Source organism: Halyomorpha halys, unplaced genomic scaffold, assembly GCF_000696795.3.
Source record: "Halyomorpha halys isolate HHAL.00 unplaced genomic scaffold, Hhal_1.1 Scaffold373.1, whole genome shotgun sequence".
Classification (NCBI taxonomy): domain Eukaryota; kingdom Metazoa; phylum Arthropoda; class Insecta; order Hemiptera; family Pentatomidae; genus Halyomorpha; species Halyomorpha halys.
In genome coordinates, this window is record NW_027109386.1 from 35,771 (window position 1) to 61,439 (window position 25,669).

General features: G+C 31.4%; 1 protein-coding gene across 1 annotated transcript in view; it reads left to right on the plus strand.

Moving 5' to 3' along the window:
- The window catches only part of LOC106681897 (cadherin-99C), a gene marked incomplete at its 5' end in the record, with an annotated part of 71,494 nt that overhangs the window by 26,015 nt on the left and 19,810 nt on the right, over positions 1–25,669 (plus strand). The window contains 2 exons of the mRNA XM_067047569.1: positions 23,690–23,839; positions 23,914–24,132. Of these exons, the coding sequence (XP_066903670.1) occupies positions 23,690–23,839; positions 23,914–24,132 (369 nt within the window). The remainder of the gene's footprint in view (positions 1–23,689; positions 23,840–23,913; positions 24,133–25,669) is intronic.

Here is a 25,669-nt window from a genome sequence, read left to right on the forward strand (position 1 = left end):
ATGACGATGAATCAAATGTATTATAATATAATTAAATTTATAAAATAAAATTATACTGATAAAAAATATAACAGCAACCAATTGAAATGTAATTAGATTACAGTGGAACGATACTTATTCCAGGATAAAAAAAGACATGCGGGTTAAAAAAATAAATAATTATTATATTACAAAAAATCTTAAAAGGGATACCAACTTAACCAGGCTTGATCAGAAATTACATTGTGAAAAATCAGGGTTTTCCGGGGAGTGAAACTTGATACATTTTTTGAATGTGTGAAAAATCAAACAAATTCCTCTATCAGTAAACTTACTAGATGTTGCTAAATAAATTTCAGGTTTAGTGTTAATTCTATAAAAACGAAGATCAGCTATATCATCTAGTTATTGATATCAAAATATCCAAAATTAACAGAAATTGTTAAATGATCTTATACAGTCCTCCTTAAAATGCAAATATGCACTAAATGGAGGAAATGCATTGTTTCATACAAATGTAGTTATCAGAAGATAAGTATATGGATAAATTACTCCATAAATAATAAAACGACTTAATATATTAATGAAATTTATCTTTCAACAGTCGACCATTATTTTTACAAAAATAGGTTGAATTTTTCTTCCATATGGACCAATAATTCTACAGGATAGAAAATTGAGCTTGATATATAAGACCGATAATTCCTGTAAAACTAAGAAACGAAAAATAAATAAATGAAATACAAAAACCAAATACATATGAACACAGGACACAGGTAGTAATCGCAATTTGCCGGGAGAAAGAGGCGTGACACATTTATTCATTGGCAGAATGAATAACTAAAGGTTTATTATTCATTATTCCTCGTCCAATAGTACTTGATGTATTATTGTTTCGTTGATTAGTGCGACAGTCATTGCCAGATATGAACAGTAGCTCAGCTCAATGGGGTGTAACTGATCAGCCATTGTCGTCTTGATTTGATTTGTTCATGGCGGTAATCATATGAGGCTAAGTGGATGCTTTATATCCTGTGGCACTACAAAACATAAAATGAAAAATTATGTCATAAATATATGTTATCAATTATAAACATATATTTATGGTACATATTTCAAAAAGTAACACCTATATAATAAAATATTTTGTAACAATAAGTATAAAAATTTTATTATTTATTGACGAACTATTATGGTGCTAAGTACGGGCTGCGTTAGGAACCTGTGAGATGCATGTATTAGTGTACTTCACAATGTTGGTATATTTAAGTGTTAACGTGAAATTATTTTATTTTTATTTAAATTTGGTTTATATTATTTGGTTATTATTTAATTACTATCATGATTACATTGCTATACTTCTTTTTTACAGCTGTTATATTTCTTTATTATTATTATCTTTCAATTTTATTTATTATTAGTTTTTGCTTAAGTTCTGGTATTGCTTTTTATGCAGGATATATTACATGAATAAGTCCAAATACCCATTTCTCTATATTGTGGCAACTTTTAATCCCATCATTATCCACTATCAAATTCACTTATTTACCATTTTACTTGGCATGCATATATTTCGAAACGGCTCTTTCCCTAGATTTTCTTCACAAATTAAAATAATTAAATTTATTTTCAAAATTTGAAAATAAAGTTTTATATATCTATCCAATAGAAATGGTGATATTGGCCACTTTTTAATGTAGTTTAATAATCAAGTCTGGTTATCAGGAAAAAATGTATTTTAATAGTTTTCATTATTTAATAAAATTATCATAATAATTAAAACCTGTATTAGTATAATCCATGAAAGGTCTTGGATCCAGTTACTTGATGAAAAAAAAGTATCAATTTCAACTTTTTTTATCAATTTTCCTGCCTAACTATTGAAAGGTCAAGTGACCTTTTGAGAAATATGGTTAACAATCCAAACAAACCCCTCAACCAAGAGTTTTAACTATCCCAAAGACGACATTAATATCATCATTACCTCTTATTATGTTTATTAACAATAATTAGATTTATTTTAAGAAATATACGGTTCTCGTGTTATTTTTTTTCTTGAACTAGTGTTAATGCCTTGCTTTATAATCTGAAACATTCTGTGCTGATTTATGCAGAATAACGCAGAGGAAAGGGTTTTAATGACTGATGAATGTTTCCGTTTGATAAAAATAAAAAAAAGTTATCTTTTGCACCAGTGAGAAATCTTCGTTTCTTTGGAATGAAAGACTAATTGCGCAATGTGCAATTCTGAGCATCAAGAAAGAAACGATTTATGAACGGAAGCCTGCAAGTACAATCAATAAAATAAACAATCCATCAATATAACTATCGACATTATAAAAGGAAATGGCATGTTCTTTGAAAGAGCCAAGGATGAGGTCAAAGAGTTGAGATTCCGGTTAAATCGCAATGCGGTCAGTAAGTGTAGCGTATCGCAAGGTCGGTGGTGAGAGTGGGGTCTCATTGTGTGCAATAGGACATAGTTGTGGTGTCATTACCATCATTGTGGGCAATGGATAAACGCCACCTTAGTCGTCAGGCAAGGCATTAAAGTCATCAATCCGATTTCAAAGGGCTTAAAGTTCAAAAGGGTTCTCATCAGACCGAAAGGTGTTGAGCCGGATAACAGATAGTTCTAGAGTGTTACCATCGTTTATATCTGACATGGAACACGTCAGACGTTCCGGGACGGCCCTGCCTCGTCAGGTACCATCATCGATGCTTCCAGAGCGCTAATCAGAGATGTCGTAATGGCATCGTCGGCCTCTCGTGGCATTGGACTGTCTCTGTGGAATCCGGACACATCCCGTATCACTTTCCTAGTTAGCCCACTCGTGTATTTTACAAGGCGGAGCTACCAATTTGTTCCTGTGACATGACGGAATCGTTTTAAAAGAAACTGAAGAATAATTAATAAGGATGACGTACTCCTGTTCAAGGTCGCAGCATATTTTAAACCCCAAAGCCCACAAATAAATAATGACTTGGAAATAAGAGCCTACACTCGGAATGATGGAATAATAACATTCATTTCCTCGTATCAACCGCGACCTCATAAGCCACTGCCAGAACTGTTCTCGAACTTTCACAGCTTCCCCACCGTGCATGATCTTGCACATGACCTAGCTGTTCCATTTTCCAAGGCTAAGTGACCACGACGTCAGGTCCAGATTGAATCAATCGACTTTATTATACAATTCAACAGTGTATTTAATGATTTCGTAGTGTACTTTATTTTGTTTTTAGAGTTTCGCTGCAAGGAACTTTGAATATATATTGAACTGATATTCTTCTTCCAAATGGGTTGCATCCTTCAAGGAAGGGCGAGGAAAGTAGTATAAGTCATAAAGGGGCTAAACTCGGTTTTACTTTACATCCTCTAGATCACTGTAAAATAGACATATTTCTTCAATCGAACCATTTGTTTTCAGAGTAGATTGAGAATCCATCCCATCCCCAGAGAGACTTTTTGAGAATCTTCTCAAAGATAGGTATAGATGAATGCAGTTCCTTTATGGATACTTCTTTAAAACATTGTTATTTTTTAATGTTTTTGAAGTATTAAATATCACTTTTATTTTATTTATTTTCATTATTTAGTTATTTACTAAGTGATAATACAATATCGTATTAGAATATTTTTGTTGATAATGTTTGTATTACCAATATCAAACTTTTTTTTCACTACCTTACTACCGAAGGCAGGATAACTTTATATTCACGCAGGAGTTCAAAAAAAAAATTCAATAAAAAATATTAAATCCTCAGAATCAGAAACTTTCAGAAGCGTTGTACGTTTTAGATATCAAATAATGTGGTTCTTTTTGTATGTCTATTTCATCAAATTTGTGTTCAAAAATGATTGATCTAACTTTTAATCTGATTTTGATGAAATTGTCTGGGCTAGTCCGTGTTGCTGTCGCATATACGTCCTCTACTTTTGTTAACGTATACGTATTTTGCCGCGGTAAACCTATATTTCAAAAACGGCGCGTCTGATTTCGTCCAAATTTTAAAGATAGTTGGTCATTATTATAAACATGATCAAGTATAGATTTTAGCAAATTTCTTTCCTTTAAGCATGTGCAAACGTATTTCATTTGATTTGCCTATTTTTTTTCCGAGAACGGCTTATCCTATTTGGCCTAAATTTGAAAAAGATAAAAGTAGTAAGGATGACATATTATAGGCAAAAGTTTCAGTTTTAATTTCATATTATGATTAAATAAAAATAAACAAATATTCCTTTTTTTTAAATACGAGTATTGTCTGATTAGTATTGGAATGAATGAAAGTCATTGTCCATTTGATGGTATGTTCAATTTCACTTGGAGATGAATGTAAAGTGGTATTCCATCTGATACAAAACAAGTTCTCCATGGGAGAGAAGAAGATTGTCTCGGAGGGAGGAAACACGTAAGAGATAATTGAGGATTCTCATTAGAGTGACCCAGGTATTATCTTCATTATGAGGACCAATTCGAGTCATTTCTTCTTCATCTCGCCGTCCTGCCGCAGTATTCATTGTTACTCTCTGCCTTGAAAAATAAAATAAAATTTAAGAGTTTCATTATTAGTAGGGGAAAATGAATTGAGCTGTTAAAAATATTATTATGCTTGATGCTAATTTAATCTTCCTCCTACAATTATATATTTATTGTTTTTAAATGTTTATAAAGAATTAATTCACGGTTGTTGGTACTCGTTGGTAAAAATCGTAATCTTAGAATTCTTTCATTATTATTTTTATTTCATATTTTCTATGATTAATAACAACTATAGCGTACCTCTGATTTGTAAATAGCTTTATAGGGATTAAACCAAGCGTATTTACTAATGAATATCCTAAAATATCGTTGCATGCTTGTTGAAAAATATTTTACAATCTCCAGAGCCTAATCATGAACTATTTAAAAAACAGAAAGAAAATAATTATAGCATCTTTTATTGAATTGTAACACATCGGCATAAAAAGTTTATTTCGAAATGGACGGGTGTGTGTTTCTCTACTGCGATCCCTCTATATACTCTGCCAAAGCTAGTAGGGTTGTCAAAAAGTCAAACAGTCTAAGGTACAATCTATATAATACATCAAGTTCGAAATAAAATTATAATTTATTCAAAGATGTGCCACTATTCAAAGTAGCAATATGTAGTTATTAAGTTTTTTAGGTTTTAGTCATAGATAGATGGGAGATAAAAAAGGGAAAGCACCACAGAAGCCTTTTTTTTTATTTAAAGAAATACATTAAAACTACAAAACTAATATACCTCATATTATTTAAGACAATTGTACGTATTGCTGAAATAAGAAAACCGTTAAACAACCTAACGCTAGAAAAGGCAGCTCATATGTCACTTATTTTCCCGGTTTAAAAGCCTAATAGCGATAGTAGCGTGTAACCTTCCAATGTTTTACTTGAACTTTCGAAAGTACAACTTGTATTTTGTACTTTGTAGTTATGATTCGAAATAGTACAAAGTACAAGTAGAAGACTTGTAGTATTAGTTTGTACTTTATTATGAAATGGCCCCTGAAAGAAGATAAGTTCTAAAAGAAAATAATATATATTCTTGTGGATTTATGGATCATGTTACAAGTTTTTTCTTTTTCAATTTTTTTCTAATTGTAAATGAGTTCATGATTTTATACGGCTTATACATAAATGCATGAGCTATGTAGCATATCATATTACCTATATTAACCAAAGAATAATTGATAAAAGTTAGCTGTCGCCCGTTACAAGTATCCCTGACCTGAGGTAGCCTTCAACTCTCTAAGGGCCTAGCTATGCCGCGGTGTGTTCCCGTCAGAGATTTTGGAATCTCAACTCAACGCAGTCATATCATCGAAATCTCTGAGTCTAAGTCTTGTCTGAAATGATCTTCTTTTTGTAGGGGCATTTATGTGTAGTAAAGTAACTTAGTGTGTATTCTTAATGCCCAGGACCATCTAAGAAGACAATGGAATTCTTCTTTCGTCTATTGTCTATTCTTTATCTAGACTAAAGTAGTAGAGTCTGCACTCAACCTTCAACTTCTTGAAGTTTAAATAAATTACATAAATTTTAAATAAAATATTAAATATGATATCCTTGTAAGGACTACATCATAAAATAAATGTCTTCTTATATATGAAGAATATGGTCAGGGTTGCGGTCAAAAAAGAACAAATAGTTTTTAACTATTTAATGTCCAAAGCTTCGCCCCACTTTGCAGGCTGTTCAAAGCTATAGATTAAACAACTGTTAGCTGTTTATTATATTTAGAGCAGTTATATTATGTATTTCCTCTTGTTGGTTCCATATTTTCTTATCCTTTCTTGATCCTATCGTCACTTTTCCCTTGCAGCATCAACTTATTATTATACTCTTCCTTAATAATTTATTATAAGATGTGGATTATTTACATTTTTACACTGCTCTCTTAATGATGATGCAAAATATGTTATATATGGCAGTACTGCCATATTATTTCACTGCATGTCTGAAATATTACCGTGTAAACGAACCTTTGTTCTGTTGTTTGTGTCTTCAATTGTTACTAACATAATACCACTCTAAACATTATTGATTGTTTTATCTTTTATCTAGTAGATACCCTAGACTTGTTATTGTCTGTTATTAATTGTATCTCATCTATGCAGATGATGCAAAAAACCGACTATCCTTGTTCAAGAATGATTGATTTCGAACTGAAATTTTATCTGCACTCTCATTTTCGCAATCATCCCATTAAATTTTATTCATAAATAATTGAATATACAAAGCTATTCAGCTATCATCGATAAAAAATTTAATGATTTTTTCTTGATATAGCTCCGAGCACTGCTTTATACCAATTTCGTTCATAGTTATAAAATAAGAATGATTTGAAAATTATGTAATACATTTTTAATTACAAATGCATCTTGTGTTTCTTCATTTGTGTAGATTATGAGATAAGATCTACATCACGAACTAAATTGGATGGTATTCACGATCCTAGAATTATGTATAATTATTCTGTACATTTTCTTACTGCATCCCACTAAATGACTTCAATCATATTTTCTTTCTTATCTACCGTCAGTGCCTTAAAAATATTTTTTTTGTATTTTGCTTAGAACATTGGCTATGTTCAGGATGTTTCCTCTGATTCGTGGTCCTGGGAGACCAACTATTATGTCTTTTGTTTTGGCTTGACTTTTTAAGACGGGTTTGTGCAATGAGAGTGTTCAACCATTACAATATCTGAGTTAAAAATTAAGATCCACATTCGTTATTCATATTCCAACGACCTTTTTGAAATATAAAGTGTGAAAATATTTATTTTGAAAATACACAGCTTTGTCAATTTATACCGTTAAATCTATAGTTATGGTCGAATAAAAACAAAACAAGTAAGCATTATTTATTCTATTTTTTTTTTGTGTATTATATTACAGAAAACAAGTGTATTTATTTCGAATAAAATCAACCAAATAAATAAATCTAGTTTGTTCTTCGACATTAATTTAAATCTTTTTATTCAGTGTTTTTGCAGTGAGAATATTTGAATAATTTGTTTTGTTTACAACTATTTTTACTTTAGCCTTACACAAGTATTTTTAGTTATCTAATAATGTTACTTATATTAATAAATATACTAATAAATATAATAAATAATAGTTTATTTAATATACTGTTAAATACAAATAAAAAATAAGTAGTACTTATAAATATATACTAATTATAAAAATCATAAAATGAACTAAAAATGTAATCTAGGAAGGATGGAAGAATTGAGTCAGAAAATAACCGAAATAACTTTTAGTTAATTTAATTAAGCTAATTAATAGCCAATTTTTGTTAGATAATTTTTTAGACATTATAACATATTTGTTTTTTCAAAGACACTCAAGAATGGTGAATGAAATTTCAAAATTCCAATATATTAAAGATTTATATCATTTAATCTATTTCGAACATTTTTCTGACTTATATTAATTTTACCGCCCTCCTTAGATGCATAAATTATATTTTAAAAAATTACTGTTGTATGAAACACAGAGTAGACAAGTACATTATTCACATGTTGTTGAGGACGACAGGTAACTGTCACCTTATAGCTCACGTCCTCACAGCGATACAAGTACGTGGAGGCTATTTCCAATTTTCCTCCTCAATTAGTAGGAAATTCTTAACAGTTTGACATTTTCCACGGTCGGCTTCCTCAGGAGTGGTGGCTGATGGTGCATATCCAATCCGGAGGACGATCAGGACACCTAGGGTTCTCCAACGGGCCTCTTGTGTCCTCGGCTATTAGGTTGCGGTGAAGACATATATATCTAAGATGTTGAAGGACCAAAGACCGTTAGATCATATAGATCAGTGGACCATGTTCTAAATTACTATTTTTTAGAACGAAATAACTTACTATATAAATTTTTAATGAGTGATTTTAAAATTGAATGGACCAAGGATATAATTAAGGAGTTTCCTCAGTAGATGAAATAAAAACTCGATGTTTATTCTGAGACACGTGGTCCACTAAGAATAAAAATTTTAAACATAATTAAATAAAATTATAATAACAATTATATACATAAAATATGAAAAAGATACATATTTATTGCTATTTATTATTTATAAGCACACAGAAGATAATCAATGAAATGGATATATAATTGGTGTTTGATGTTAAGGAGAAAGCTTTACGAATAGATATGAGTTCCAAAATGAGTTAGCTTGAAAAAAGGATTTTTCAAAGGAAGCTGTTCTGTAGGAAGGTATGTCAAAAGCGGTTGGTTGGAATCTTATGTTTAACAGGTGAATGTTTCATCGTAGATTGAGAAGGTCAATGGTATAGATAGGTTTTTTGGTTATCAGGGATAGGATTATAAATGCGCTAAGAAGTTTTTGTCTTCGGATACTTGGATAGAGCCAACTTTTCCAACATTACTGAAGGATATGAGAACGCCTAGGAATACCGAAGATGAATCTTATGAAGTGGTTCATTATCTTTTTAGTCTCATTTCTTGTTCAATAGATCGTCCTCCCTATACTAGGTATCCTCAGTCGAGATGTGAGATAATAAGGGAGGATTCTAGAAGGTGACAGGTACTTCGAGGAAATGAATCACGGGATCTAAGGAGCTGTGTCAAGGATCCAGATGGTTTTCTAGTACTAGGAGAGGTCTCCTACCTGGAGAGCTAAATATATATCAAAGTAGATAAAGAGAAATTGGAATCACTGTCATATATATATTTATAGAAAGCCTTAGCACATACAGCCATAACATTTATAAATATAGTCTCTCCTCATAGATAACTTTAGTGCCAAATTCTGTTATCCAAAATCATACGGAATTTTTAACGCTTGCTGGACCCAACATTTTGGATTTCCAAAATCTGTCTCGAATTATTAACGACCCAAAAATATTGGAATACATGTGGATATTAAAAAGAACCCTGATTGATTGAATAAATATATGTCTTTTCACAATTGTTTCAAAGACGTTCTAAGGTTAAAATATTGAGTTTCGAAGAAATTTTATTTTGTTATTAAATTTGAATGCGAAATATTTTACTAAACTAAGTTAAACCTCATTAAGTACACTTATGCTATTATAAATAAAAATGTCATTAAAAATTTTCAGGCGCATAACACAAAGTAGTCATACAACCCATCATTCCTATAAATATAACTAATAAAATAATTTATAAGTGTAATTAACTAAGTAATAAAAAACATTAATATTGGATGTGGTTAAAATTGTGTAAATATGCATGACAACTGCAATTATTTGAACTTCCCCATTCCCCATTCTATCTTCAATGAATTAAACTTTTGAGTCATCAATAAATTAGAAACTTTGAGCCATTTTGCATAACTGACTGTAATAGTGATACAATATCTTCCAGATACCTGACTGGAATCCTACGTCCTATGACTCCTACGTCATAGGATATCCCGCTTGTGGGCGACGTTTCGCCAGTGACCTGTGTCCTTCGCCAGGAGTCACAGGTCCCATTCTACCGCCCACTCTCTTAATCTGGGTCACACGACATGTGACTCATGTAGGGGAATAGCGGTCAAGTGACAAACTTAACTACGCTACAGATCATACTTAAGAGCTTTGTTATTTCTGTTACGAAGTTTGCCATTATTAATAATTTAGAGGAATAAGTCCATATTGATCTAAGAAACTAATGAATGACAAAGAATAAGATTTTTATATGATAAAAAAATCAACACAAATACAAAAATATGTATTTTTCTTTTCAATAAATGCCTAGTAAAAATATAGACTTATTATACTCAAAAAAGCTCAAAAATTTTAAAATCCAACTTAAAAGATTAAACAAAACTATTTATTTTGGAAAATAAGATTGTTTTAATTGAGAAATAAATAACTAAATTTAATTGTAAAGCGTTTAACGATATGCGCATATCGATAACACCTTTCATCGAGTCGAAAGATAAGGCGATCTCGATTCGGTTGAAACAGCCGTGGTGAGTTGGGGGTGGGAACGAGACAGAAGTCTGACCGCTCCAATCTTTGCTAGTACTGACTGCATGACAGTTCCTAATGTTGTTATATATAGCAGAATGTAGAAATACAACAGAAATACAGCAGCGATGTATTTATATCCTCATACCAAACCTTATTTATGTAATAAATTCTTGAATATAATTTAAATACAAAAATCAAACTGACTTGTTAAAAAAAAATTAATTTATAACTAACTAAAAGATAAAAACCAATTGGAATTGAATAAAAAAAATAAAATAAACTACAATTTTAAGCTTTAACTTTTCAATTTTTCTCTCCTTAACATTGTGAAACACATTGATTTATATTTTATATTTAAAAAAAAAAATCCTTTTGATTGAAACTAAACAATTTTACGAAATGCATAGAAATATCTGAATCAAAATGTGTACTTATCAAGTCAAATTGGTAAAAAAAAAATTAAAACCTTGACATATGTAACACATAATATAATATATATAAAATTAACCTAGGAAGCATAAAAATAGAAATGGTAGTCGTAAGAAAATATGAAATCCAGGTGGAGCGGAGAGGAGTAAAACTTATTTTCTTTCAAAGATCCCCGCTATTGTACTCTAGGTGTAAACATAAAAATCTCATACTATAAAAATAACACATACTAGTATTTTTCATTTAGATTTTGTATTGTATAAAATGCATTATAACGTTCTAAATTTAACTATAAATTTTCAATTTGTATCTTATATAAACTATGCAAAGAACTTGACTACCTTAGATTTCGAGAGTCTTATGATAAACCGTACATTATTTGATGTTATAGAAAGAGATGAAGACATTAACCCACACTGCTCCTTAACTAACATTTAAAATTATTTTTAGTTTGTAAGTTCAAATATTTGAACAACTTCATGTCGGAACTTTTTATTGCTGGCTGCTCGATGAGGTTGAACAGAAGCTTCTTGTTTACCAAGGACTACTGACCTCCTGGACAAAAAATAAGTTGACTAGAGCTCTCTTGAGGGGACAAACGAACTAATTACCGAGATTCGAAGACAATGGAGACCCTACAGAGAGGAGATTGGACCCGCTCCAGATCCTGTGACCCGTTAGATATTGTCTTCTCCCAACTGTCCTCGCTGGTAATGAGAGCGCCCATATCTTATGGACCCTTCTTCTCCCGTAATTTTTTTATTAAATCCAATTTTGTTTTTTATGATGTTAATTGTGTATTTTTTTATTATTTAACGAATGATAAAATATAAAATTCAAAATGGAATCGTGAAAAAACTAATATACAATTTATATTGACCAGGGGATCTGCTCAATGAGGCCAACAGTTTTTTTAACTGTTCTTATTCAGCAAGTTCCTGTTTACATGTTCTCTGGCCTTACCTCCTGATTTTTTTAAAAATAATTTATTTATTGTTATTTACAACTGTATACATATATCCACATCAGGTAAATTTGCTGTAAGTGATATTAGGACATGGAGAATCTGCCCATTTATAGAACTCCAAAAACATTTCTAAAGGAGAAGATCTCGTGGCCATTTTCTTTCCAGACGCCTAGGAGGATTGTTAGGTAGTGAAGGAGAAGCCAGGTTAGAAACGAGTTGGTTTGGGTGGTTGGGAAGTTTATTATGGAAGGATTGGTGTCTGGTTCGTGGCAAATCGGAAACATATGGAACATTGAGATCCTCCTGGATGATTTGATTTGTGACAATGTAAGGAGCATTTAGAATTTTACGAAGGATTTTGGACTGTAAGGATTGGATTCGAGAGGAATTAGATGGTTTAGTGGAGTCCCATAGCTCCTTGTCTAGATTGGCTTTATAACAGTCATGTAGATCAGTCTTTTGTAATGGATTGGAAGTTTGAACCGTTTGTCTAGTAAATGTTGTAATAGTCGGAATCGACGAGTTTCCTGTCTTTTCAGTCTTGTATGAGGATTCCATGTCAGTCGTTTGTCCAGATTTAGTCCTAAGTAACAGATTTGTACAATAGGAATAAGTGGGGTATTATTAAAAGATACTGTGGGGCAAGTCGAAGGGTAAATGTGATTTGGTGAGATTTATTGGAATTTCTTTTTAACCAGTTTTTTAAAAATTTATATTTAATTTCATTGTCATATTAATTGCATGTGCTCTAATTTTTAGTCATTATGTATCCTTAATTTACTAAGCTTTTCTAGCGCACCAAACTCTTTTGTTTTTAGTTGGATACTTTTATTTACAGATTTTGAAAGTAAGTGAGATTTTAAGAAAAATTCGTATAGTGACTTTTTTGATCTATCCTTAGGGCGAAGTTAGCAAACAAATTGATAACATTTTTGTATACTGTTGGACGATCCGCTTAAAAACGGTGTGAAAAATCGGAAAAATTCAAATAAAGAAATTTATTTTGGAATTAGAAATTAAAATTCAATATTTCATTAAAAATAATATAGATAAAAAATGTAAAGGTATTCTTGGCCCTTAGCAAAGACAAAGACACCCCGAGAATGTTCTAGTTACCTGATTGCCTTACCATGACATTTGCCCCTATCCTATTATCACATTGTGTCTGCTATTGGTTATTTCTCGAGCAGGAAGATATTCGAGGCCAACCCTGAATAATGATCGGCGAAGAGCTGTATCATCGATTATTTTGGTCTGCCGCAGATTGGACAAACCATAACTAATAGCCTACGCCTCTCTCATTAGCATATCGTATTTAATATCGATAAATTATGCGGTTGGAGTTTATTCATATCCATATAATAATACATGCAAATCGCGTTACCTCATATAGTAAAGACCCTGTGCCAGGGAGTATTAAGTGTCAAGCATAAGATATTCCAGTTCCTGCCTTGTGTTTTGAGAGCCTTCCGAGTATATTTCTTTTACATTTGTGTATGGTGCACCTTCAGTTTAAGGCCAGAAGCTATTTCACTTTAGAATGTGCTGGTTGGTTTTTTATGAGTGGACTCTATGTGAAAGATATTTAATTGAAAGAAAATTTATTTTAAGTGGAAGAAAGGAATCTAGTGAACAATTTACATGGTTGTAGCGGGTAAACTAGAGAAAACATTTCTTAAATCTATTCAATAATTTACATGGTTAGAAAGAGGTGACCTGGGAAAAACATGGTTAATTTAGGTTAATATTTCGGGGGCCATTGAAGATTCCATATTTATATTTATTTATTTATGAGTTGATATTATAGTATGAAGATCATGAGTATAGTCGGTTAAGGAATAAAATCAGAGTAAACTCACTGAGGTGGATGGCTAGGTGTCATGTTCTCTCTCAGCATTCTCCTTTCTCCTTCTATTGAGGAATAGAAGGAGGCGTCCCTAGCCTAGGGAACCACTTCTTGGAGTCCATGCTGAATGTTCAATTCAAGTGAAGAAAAAATGATTTCCCTGAATCCCAGAAAACAAATTTGCTCTCTTCTCTCTCGTCTGCTTCTACTAACAGCGATCGCTGGAAAACTATTTTTTCCTATCGGCCACAAAGGGTGCTAGTAATGTTTATATTGCGGGGAGCCATCCTTCGTCCATATCTTTCGTTTTGTAAACAGAACAACTTTAATTGTTTCAAAGTGAAATAAGAAATATTTCATGGTGTTCGGTCGTTCAAAAATCTATTAAAAAAGAACTAATCATTTTTTTGTTTTGTTTTGTTATTTTAAATAAATATACATAGCACCAAAATAATAAATACAATTTTAGTTAAACAAAGTAGAAAAATGTAAATAACTATTAATTGCTAGCTAACACAGAGTTTTAGCTAGGACCCCTTTGCTACAAACTCCCTGATGAAGACCTGAAACTTAGGTCGAAACGTCGGCTCGTTGTTATTGGCCATAAACCTAAAAACAAAAGGCGGTCTTTCTGAAAATATGCCACATTAGGGATATGGATCCCTAGGGAATGATAAACTTTTTATCATCGTATTTTCAAACATTTTTACATAAGAATATATTGACAGAAATTTTAGGTTATACCATACTATAGTTCGCACCATCCAGAACTGGTGTCCTTAAACGCTTAACCAGCAGTGTATGTACAAATAATTAGTTACTTAATGTTTGGTTTGACTTATCTGAAATATAGATCAGGTGAGCGATTTGAAAGATTCCCGTTTAGTTCGGATCTCATGATCATGTGCTATTCGAATAAATGTATTTATTTGCAGCATTTTTATTAGGGAAACCCTTATTTAGGATGTTGCTTTTATAAAATTCATCACTCACTCTTCAAACGTTGTATTAAGTGCACGGAGATAGGAGCATATTATGTGCATAGTGAAGATTAGTCACAAACCAGACCGAATTTCTCTCACCTATCTTGAGGGATGAAGTTCAAATTCCTTAGTCACTACTGTTCCGTTGGTACAATGGTCTTCACTAAAGCTTCGATAAATTATTGTATTTAGATTACAGATAGTGAGTTCCACGAATGTATTTTAATATATTAGTGTAATCTCATCCTATGAATACATTTGTATTCCGGTGTCCCTTACATAAGGAGGTATCAGCTGGTGTTGTTGCAGCGAGACCTACTTGAGGACATGAGAAGCGAAAAGAATAAAATAGGCAGGACAAGAAGTAGACAATGAGGAGGAAGTGGATCAGGTGAAGAGTGTGGGCAGTATTACCCACGCCTTCATTCAAGTCGGGTTCCTTCCTAGCGAGGGTCGTTAATCATAGCTGCAGCTCTCTTGTGTCGATATCGATGTCAAACACTCCTTTCCTATGGCCTACATATTCTGTCTCTGTGTCCTCTTGGAAATGGAACTACAAAAATGTCTTCAAGTTATTTAAAATATCCTGTAATTTCATTTACTTCCAAAATATCCTCATTAGACGTAAAAAAAACTATCCTTTGCAAAACGGACGTAGAATCTGTGTTAAAGGATCTTGTCTAATTCACGATTAATTCATTAAGTACTGAACACTGCATTAAAAAAAAAATCCGTTGCAGTGCCCGTAAAATGCACTTATTTTGAATTGAAATTAATGTTTCTTATATTATTTTTATTCCTTCATTTTTAACATTCAACCGCCTTAGATCCTCCCCTCACGGTCCGGTCATCTTATCTGGGGACGTCCTCTTTTTCGTTTTCCATCCAGTTTCTCATATAGCATTTTATTGGGTATCCTTTGATAGGGCATCCTCTCTACATGTCCTGTCCATCTTGATGTTGGGTTCCCCAAAGAGTTCCACCAGTTCCTCCATGCCTTCTTCATCTCCAAAGCCCATGCTCCGAGACTCCTCCCCATATCACATTCTTAATAACTTTCTCTCCCAGGAGTTGAACATCCGTTCCGATTTTCGGTACTCTTTGCAGAGTGAAATAGCATCTATTACATGCTGCTATCCTGACCCATATTTCGCTCTCTACTATATTGTCATATGTAACCAGGCTTTCCACGTTCTTAAACTGGTTTACAGAACCGACACTGTGATCTCTGAAAATTACTTTACTATTCCTTATACACAGACTTATTTTCATTGACCTTGAGGCCTAGTTTAGCCTATATAGCCTAGTTTTCATATATAAGTAAAATTTAAAACCAACTATTGTCATGAGATCCACGGAACACGAAAATATTTATTTATAAAATAATTTATTTTATGTGTTGTTTTTCCTCATACACTGCTTTCACAGACTTCATATTCTATACATTTTACAATTTTATAAAATTTAATTTTAGCATTTTACATCTATATTACTATTTATAAATTATACATTGATATGATTCTAATTTCTGGAATTTTGTTTTCAATCTCGGAAAATATTTCTCCTTGAATTAATTATCAAATCCTTTCACATTTCATATTTGTTCATTTCTCATTACTTAAAGCAAAGAGAGACAAACAATAATAAATTAATATATGGAAATGAGTTGATTATAATTAACCGTAGATTCGATATGAATCTTTCAGACCTTTGTCAGTTGCTGAAAACAAAACTGAGATAGCTAACTCAATTCTGAGAAAAAGAAAATACTAATAAACAAACTTGGAAATACATATAAAAATAAATTATGTAGATGGTAAATGAAACAGAAGATAAAATATAGTGTTGTGGAGGTATATAATATATAATATAGTAAAATATGTAAGTAATGATAAAAAATATATAAATTGTGGAATGTGCGAAAAGATGCACAGTAATACAGATAAGTAATAAGCTAAAATAAGTATAGAATGTCTGGAAAAGTGAATAAGAAAGGAATAAAGAGAAAAAAGATATTTGAGGGGTGAAAAAAAGGAAGAAAAATTTGAAATTAACAGAGAAACTTAGTGACTCGGGCGGAGTTGCCAAGTGTTTCATTCCAATATGCTTCCAATTGTTTATTATTTTTCACTGAATTAAGGTTGTTATCTAGTTTATGTTTTTCAGCCCTAATGAAAGCCTGAAATTCAGGTCGAAATGTCGGCATTAATAAATAGGTATTACTTATTTGTGCAAAATTGTAATTGTAAACTTGACCTTCTCCACCTCATAAATTTATTTCACAGTAACATTACGTTTTCTTTTTGAGCTAGGCTGCTCACATATGTACAGACTATTTTGGAGACTAGGTTATGTTGGCGCAGATTACATTAAAACGCGAATTTTCGTTGAAAACCTCATTCGAAATTTTGAACGATCTGATATATTCCATATACAGGTTTGTGAATGTAAACATTTACCCTATTTTTTATTTTAAATTTTACAGATATTATTTGGTTTGGTATTTGGATGTTTATCAATATTATTAAATTATATCTTCTACTTTCGCTTATGCATGCGTAAATGTATTTTTCTTGACCACAGTTATATCAGACAACATATCACAAAAACGGATCGTCTAATTTGACCCAACCTAGCAGGGAAATATAGATAAGAATGCACATGAGATTACTTATATTTCAAAATTCTTTAAAGCTATTATCTTAGACAGTGGAATCAATTTTCTAAAACATGTCAAAATAGATCAATATAACATTAATTGAGCTGTTTAATTCATTGAGAGCAAAAATGGCCTATGTCATTACGTTCTCATCACAATAAATTTTCGTTCAAAAAATAATTACTGAGTGGAATCACTTTAAACTTTAACTCTTTGAGTGTTGAATATGGTTTTAACTCTCTAATTTTTACAGAAAAATCTCTTATCCTTATCCTTATCCAAAATATTTGTAGAACTTCCCCTTAAGCGTTGTAAAAAATTGTTTCCCTTTCAAATTTGTATTTATTTTTGTTTAATTGTTCTAAATATATCACAATAAACAATCAAGACATTAATTTTTTCCCCTTACATATTTTTCCTTTTAATTTATTTTATTTTGTCCTTATAACCAATAAAAACGGTAAGGAAACTGAACTGAACTACCCAGCAACAATTTTTAAAAACGGTCTATCTCATACAAAATTATTTTGAACAAAATATATATATACTTAAATATTATTCCATCTAGGGCAGCTTCGAATTATAAATTACTTTCATATGATTAATTAAATTATTTCTACTTTGATTAGCTCAAAGCTGTCGAATCCACAGGCTACGCTCTCTCAATAGAAAAACCCCGTGGTCCTTTTTAGTTGTGATCGGTTCCTAAATTCGTAGAAATACTAATCAGTTTATGGTTTCAGATTATTATTCATTATTGTAATATGCGTGATAATACTTAAGTTCCAAAAACCAAATTCTGGATTATTTCATTCACATAAATTAATATCTATATATTTTTTATTATTCTATTCAATTTAGACACACAGTCTTACAACGTAATCATACTTCATCTTGAGGACTGAAATCCAGAACAATGAAAGACATTTTGTGAACTAAGTATTTTTTTTATATGAATATTTATAACATTAATTAATTATTTAATATATGTTTCTGATTTTTTTATTAGTTACTGAATGTTTTGACATTTCAGTTTAGGGTAAGGATACCTATGTTATTTCTTATCACGGCCCATTTGTCATTTCTATTAGAGTCTGTGGTTAGTATCAGTTTCAGGTTGACAAAAAATAGAAAGATATGCCTAAAGGACGAATGGTCTTACCTTTTACTGTTAAGACAATATGATAGAAAGGTATATACTACAAAAAAAAAAGAATATTTGAGCTAGATAAGGACACATAGAAATGTGTGTTTTTGTTTGCCGAAGTAGGCGGCGGGCGATAAGGCTAGAGTGGTCCTAGATAGCTATCGGGGCTCTACAACAAGAGGCTGCTTCCTCATTAACAATTCAAGAGCTATTAATCACTTTGTTTCTTATGGCTGAATAGTAATCAAACCCTTCAACAGAACCTTTCTTTACTAATGGGTATTATCATTTCTTCTAGGCAGTCATCTATCAAGTCAGCGAATTAGTAGTCCAGTCGTAACAGAAGGCCCTATCAAACTTTTAATGCAAATTTTTTGCTTACAACTCTAATAAGTGAATTCAAACATTGTCCCAACGTCTTTGTTAAAAAATATATACAAATAATAGTAATATATAATTATAATAGAAAGACCTATGATTATATCCTTCGTTATTTATCTTTTCGGTTAGAAAATCACTTTTTTTTATATATTTTTAATTATTAACTGATCGGTTTTATGGCTTTTGATTGTTAGTGCAATTTAATTTTCTTTTAACTATTGACAATGCAGAGGTTTAATCTAGTGCAAAAGACTCCCCTAACTATTTTACAATGTTATATTTATTGAATAATTTAAAAAAAAAAAGTAAATTTTTAAAAAAATAATGTTAATTGTTATGCAATTAAAAAATTAAATAAAATATTAATAAACAAAAACAACTTATATTTTTAGAATTAATAGAATGAATGCCTGACTTATATAACAAAAAAAAAATAATTTGAGAAAAATTAGTAATAATTTATTTATAATCTTAAATTTTTTTTTTGAGACTGGTAATTTTTTAATAAATAATTCAAAACACTATCCAATTATAGTCTCAAAACTTTTATTTCTTTTACACGTCCAACGTTTCGGCCAATTCGGCCATCTTCAGGGACAATCTACTCAATTCACTATGAAACATATAATTTAACCACTCTAAAAACTTCATACAGGCTATTCTGCCCAGGTCAAAACATTTATATCTAATAAGTCAAATATCCATTAAAAACCACAGTCAAAATTATTTCTCTTCAAACACTATTAATACACTTTTATCACAACCTTGCTTGTAACATTACAAATCGCCGAATTGGCCGAAACGTTGGACGTGTAAAAGAAATAAAAGTTTTGAGGCTATAATTGGATAGTGTTTTGAATTATTTATTAAAAAATTAGTAATAATGATAATAATAGAAATAGATAAATACAGAGTTTATAGCAGAATGCCTTCCATTAGTCTGGGCTCAGTCTTCGTGATGAAGTTGGATTTCCAACGTTGTATGCCACTGTTATTTTTACGACTGGTAACTGGAAATGGAATTTTTTAAAGCTTTTTTTTTTTTTTATTAATTCCCCTGTTGTATTCAATTGTAGTTGCCGATGTAATTGACTGTTTCTTATAAACTGAGAGGTTCTACTTTATACTTTGTTTTGGAGTGATTGTTATTTTTTTCGTGTCGTACTAGACGCTGTTTCCCAGACAACGATACAACAGTAGTAGCCTTCATACTTTTTTTTAAAATATTTTCAAATTTATTTATTAAAATTTTCTAATTTATGTTGTTGGAGTGCTAATTATGAATTTTCCAAAAAATATTTTTAATATAAAAAAAAAACTTTAAAAATCCATCTCTTTTTCCTCTAACAACTACACATCTTTAGCAACATCAACTTACACTAAATTATCTTTTTTTTGGAATATAAACTTTTATTTATTGGTAGATATTACAATCCGCCACACAGTTGTGGGTGATAGTTATTAGTGATGAATGATCACATTCATAAGAATAAAAATAAATAACTAAATGAAAAAAAAAATGTACATAAAATTTCTCTTAAAAAACATACAAACACAAAGACAAAGAAAATAAACATAATCAAACTATGTGTATGAGAAAATAAATAAATAAAATAAGATAATAATAAAAATAAAATAATATCTAGTCACATTTATCATTTACTAGTTACATTTATCTTTTCTGATAGAAACTCCGTTTCTGTCTGAAAGTATATATCTATTTATATAACTTTATTTGTTTTTTTTTTTGGTTTATGATTGAAAAACACTTCTTATTCGTTCTTAATAAATTCTACATTTTATTTTACATTAAATTAAATATGACTATTTTACCTACAATTTGAATTCTAATTATATTTTTGTTTATCAACTACCTTTTGAACTGAGTTGAAATTATGGAAATGGGAATCGAAAATATGTTTCGGAAGAAGCTTTTAGATAAATCTTGATAATAGGCCATTTATTTTTTTTATAACCGGATTAAGAATATCAATGTTTTTACCTCAATTTATTCTGCTGGGGCCTCTATATGGTCTGTATTTGTCTTGACTAAACTCCGTCTCGTTGAATTTTACTCGCACTCAATTCAAAACTGCAGATAAAAAAAAATAAATTAAATTAAAAATTGTGGGTAATTTTCTCTTCTTCAATTTGGTATAACACGGTACATAGAACACACAATGCATGGTTTTCATATTATATGCAAGACAAAAATATTAATTTTGCCCTTTTTTTTCTTATACATCAGGGAAAAAATTGAGGTCACAAAGTTGAAAAATCATAAATAATCAAATTTTCAGGACTTATCCAAAACTTTACAGATTAAAATATCATAAGACTGGACAATTTTTGATTCAACTGTATTGAATTTTTGTAAAAATATCTTTTACCTATGATAATTTGTAATAAAACTATTAAAAAAATAAAAGAATTCATAAAACTCCTAATTGAATATTTTAAAATTGACTTGGATGGTTCTAGAATACTACGCCTTAGCTAATTAATCAAACACAAAAGAAAAATAAGATATTTGCATAAACATGTTTTTTAATTAATAAAATCAATGTAAAGGCTGATAGTAATGTTAATTTTTTTTAAGTGCTTTCAATGTCGGCGATTATGTTTATTAAGTTTATACATATTATATCTGGAGCTTATCTATATAATTATTGTTTTGTTGTAGCTCTTTACGTTTTGGTCCGGTATGATTTTTTTTTTTTTCGTTTCGTTTTCCTGGCAGACAGTTTGGCGACGAGGCAGGTTCTTAATCAATCATCAGGAACCTTGAATTTTTTTATTTTTGTGACCTCCTATCAGATTTTATTATTCTAATTTTTATTTTAAATAGTTGAGGCGTCATTGATCGTTAATTTAGATCTGATATTCGCTCTTTGTAATGGCCCTGTCTCTTGCTAGAAATATGCTATCTGGACTACATATTTTGTTTTGTTTTTTTCTTAAAGGTATAAATATTCTTACAATGTAGTTTATAATTTTTTATATTGCTGCTTGCATACGCTAGTAGAACAACACTTTGGAAATATAACTTTAATATATAGTTCCTCTAACTGCTAATATACTAATACAAAATTATTTAGGAACTACTTTAATACTAAGTTCCGATAAGTTTCAAATGTTAAAATGCTATGTATTTTCAATTAAAAACTGAAGAATTAATTAATTATTCTAGAGTTTTCATTTTATAAATTGGGCAAACACTTTGGTAACAATCCCTATTTATTTGTTATTATTTTTAATTAGCTAAAATTAATATCGTACTAGCCTGATGTGAGAAATTCTCTTTCTCTATTTTCATAAATGCCCGAGATACGACAGACGTATTATTATTATGGGACTATACTGCCTACAAGAACCCAGGCCTCCTCCACAACAGCCAACCAATATGCACGGTCTCTTGCCCTCTCCTTCCATCTGCCAACCTTCAAGAGCTTCAAATCCTCCTCCATATCGTCTAGCATTCTGATCCGGGGACGTCCTCTTTTCCGTTTCCCATCTAGTTTGCCCTAAACCATCTTTTTGGGTATCCTTTCATCGGGCATCCTCTCAATGTGTCCTGACCATCTTATTCTTGCTCTTTTAAATAACGCCATTATGTTGGGTTCCCCGTACAGATTTAACAGTTCCTTATACGTCCGACGGACATATGTAAATTCTAATCGGTTCCCATTTTGAAACATATGGCAGATATTTATGACGATTTTCCTGGATCATCGAAAAGTAACTGCTTTTAATTAAAATATCATGTCCTGAGGTAAGTATGCAACGAAGTACGAACTATTTTTATTTTATTTCATTTTTTGGGTTCTACTTATCATGGAACTTAGAACCTCAAATATTGAGTGAAAGGAGGTTAACTTTTTTCTTGTTCCATCACAAATATTCTCTATTGAAAAAATTAACCAAAAAGCAGTATTTATTAAAAGCTTTTTTAATATTTTCTTTTTCTATGGTTTGAAAGTTTTATTTAATTAATAATAAACCTTCCTCTTCTTGTGTTTATTTATGTTAACATTCAATTTTGCATTACATATGTTTTTAATTTTCAATATTTCTTCGCTAAGGATATTGTCAAAACAATCTTTAGTTATGAAAAAGCATTATAATTTATAATAATTTTTAAAACTTCATTATAAAATTTTCAGTAGGGTTTAGATCTATACCATTCGATGAATAAACACGTTTTATAAGCATCAAACGGATTTTTTTTGCTAATATAACTTTAGAAGATTATTGTATTTGATATAACTTATTCTGTTTGTGAATATTTTAATGAAAATAAAACACCTTATTTGAATACATAAAGTACAATTATTCTTCATATATCCAAGAAATTATTCTTGAATATTTACTCTGCCACATTAATCGTAATACACCTGCAAGTATTATTTTTGTTTTGTTGTTTTTATTTTCTTTTAGCTTTCCTAACCTTGAATATATTTGCTCGCCTTGCCCAGCCTGTTTTCTCCATGCCTATATTGGGCTATCTCTGTCCAATTAGTATTATCATTGTTCATTCTTTCTTGTTATTTTTTATTTTTTCATTTTTTTTTTTCAGTATAATAAAAAACGATAGAGATAAAGAAAGTCAAATTGGTTGTGATCGTAAAGACAAAATAAAATCCTCAATAAACTTGCAGCGAGAGCATTACATTTATTTAAGACTTTTATATTGTTGAATTGTTTTCCTCCTTATCCTCTGATTCGTCTTCTCTCCTTCCTCCCATGGATTTTTAATTTATGTACCATCAATATTGCAGCTTTATTTTTTGTTTTTATCTTAGGTTGTTTATTTCTTTTGCAGGACCGAGCCCGTAACCAGAGCTCCAGGCTGTCGGCTACTACTACCCTCACTGTGGACATAAAGGATGATGATGACCAGAACCCCTCCTTCATCTACCAGGGCTGCACCCTCCACGACGGCTCCTGCGTCACCCCGGAGTACTACACCACGGTAAGATGTGTCCTTGCTGCAGCACTAGCTGTACCAGATTCTCTATCGTTGGCTACATATTGTTACCTGTCCAGGTGTCGAGCGGGGTGCTGGCCGGAGTACTTACCATCAGCCCCGAGAAGATCCAAGCGGTGGACATGGACACGCTCGCCACTCCCATCGTCTACTCCTTCCTCTCCGGCAGCCCTGCTTCCTTTAGGGACTACTTCGAGATCAACCCTAGCACAGGGACGGTTCGGCAAATCAGGCCCGCGGACTCCAGCCTCACCAAGAAATTCGAGATAATTGTTAAGGTGAGTTTTGCAAGTATAGTAAGGTGAATACCCTCGAAATGCCTTATTAAATATACTTTCAGCAGTGTTTATTTTCCCCAAGGTAAGCAAAATGTTCTAGAAGATAAGACTGAGGGAATCAACATCTCACAAAAAGTTCGTTTGTCTCTCACACGAAAAATCAGCAAGCATTGTAGAGTTAAAGACATAGTACATAAAACAAGTACTAATTATAATTATAATTAATTGATTAACTAATTAAACCACCTAAGAATCATAATGACGAAACTGCAGAAAAAAATTGTAATCAGGATCAAACTATAATTACTCCTTGAGTCAACGTCCCTCTTGTCTATCTGAAAAAAGGGAGGAAATTCAAACCATCAAAATATTCAAGTATTCGCTTAATATTCTTAAAATATATTTTTTAAAAACTATAAAATAGTGTTTTCTTGGAGATTTAAAAAGAAAGTTATTTTCACAAAAATCGATCTCCGATTTGGATTCCCTATATCAATAAACAAATATATTTCAGATATAATATTTTTTTTGTTTTTATATGTTGAGACAATTTATTAATTTCCGACCGTAGAAAAATAGGATGTTGCAGCCAATGAAAAACATTTCGAGGGTTAGACGTTTTCAAATATGTTTGTATTCATATCTATATTCATTTGTAGTTGAAAAATTATACATGAACAATTAAGCTGAAAGTAAAACCTATCCTACTGCAAGGTGAACAAAAGCTCTAAGATGACATTTACATTATAATGGCGTCAGAGGAAGTGACGACCACACTGAAATAGTTTCCTCCCTCGAACCTACGACAAAGCCTGTTTGATATTCTCTATACACCCCAGGGACACCAGGTACTACTTCGGGTGACGGTAGGAGTTGAGTTATGTAAGAAACATGAAATGTTCTTTGACAGGTTGTGGAAGACGCCTTGCCCAGGTCCTGTGAAAAGAAAACAGATCCTGTAGGTACGTCACTGACGCAATCTGTGTCCCTCGTAAGTCATTGCTATTCTTCTTCCGAGCCTAGGAGTCGGCTTAGGGAATTACAGAGCGCAAGAGACAACGCTCACATAACAATGAGCGAATTTACCGGAGTCATTCGCGGCTTTCACTTTTAGACTCAGTGGCATTCCTAACCTGATTTTTTTTCGAGAAAAATACGAACAAGTATGAATAAGAAAAAAAAAAGTGACAATAGACTATATATCTGTGACAATGACAATGAGTGGTCGAATTTAAAATCCATAAAAATAGTTCTGAGAAACTGTAACTGGAGGCTTTCAGTTTACAAGATCCATATTAATACTTATCTTCATAGCCACTTCAGTATTGTGTTGTAGTATAAATAAGATAGATAGAGCTCTATAAAATATTCATTATGGTGAAGATACAATTGAGTGCCATGGAGCTCCAGTTATACTCTAAGATCGTGTTCCTTACCCGGTCAGTCTATGTTCCCCTGATATCGTGCTCCACGCAGAGTCCTCCGTCCGAACCGCTACCCTGCAACAGGCATAAGCATAAATATACACGGGCGAGGA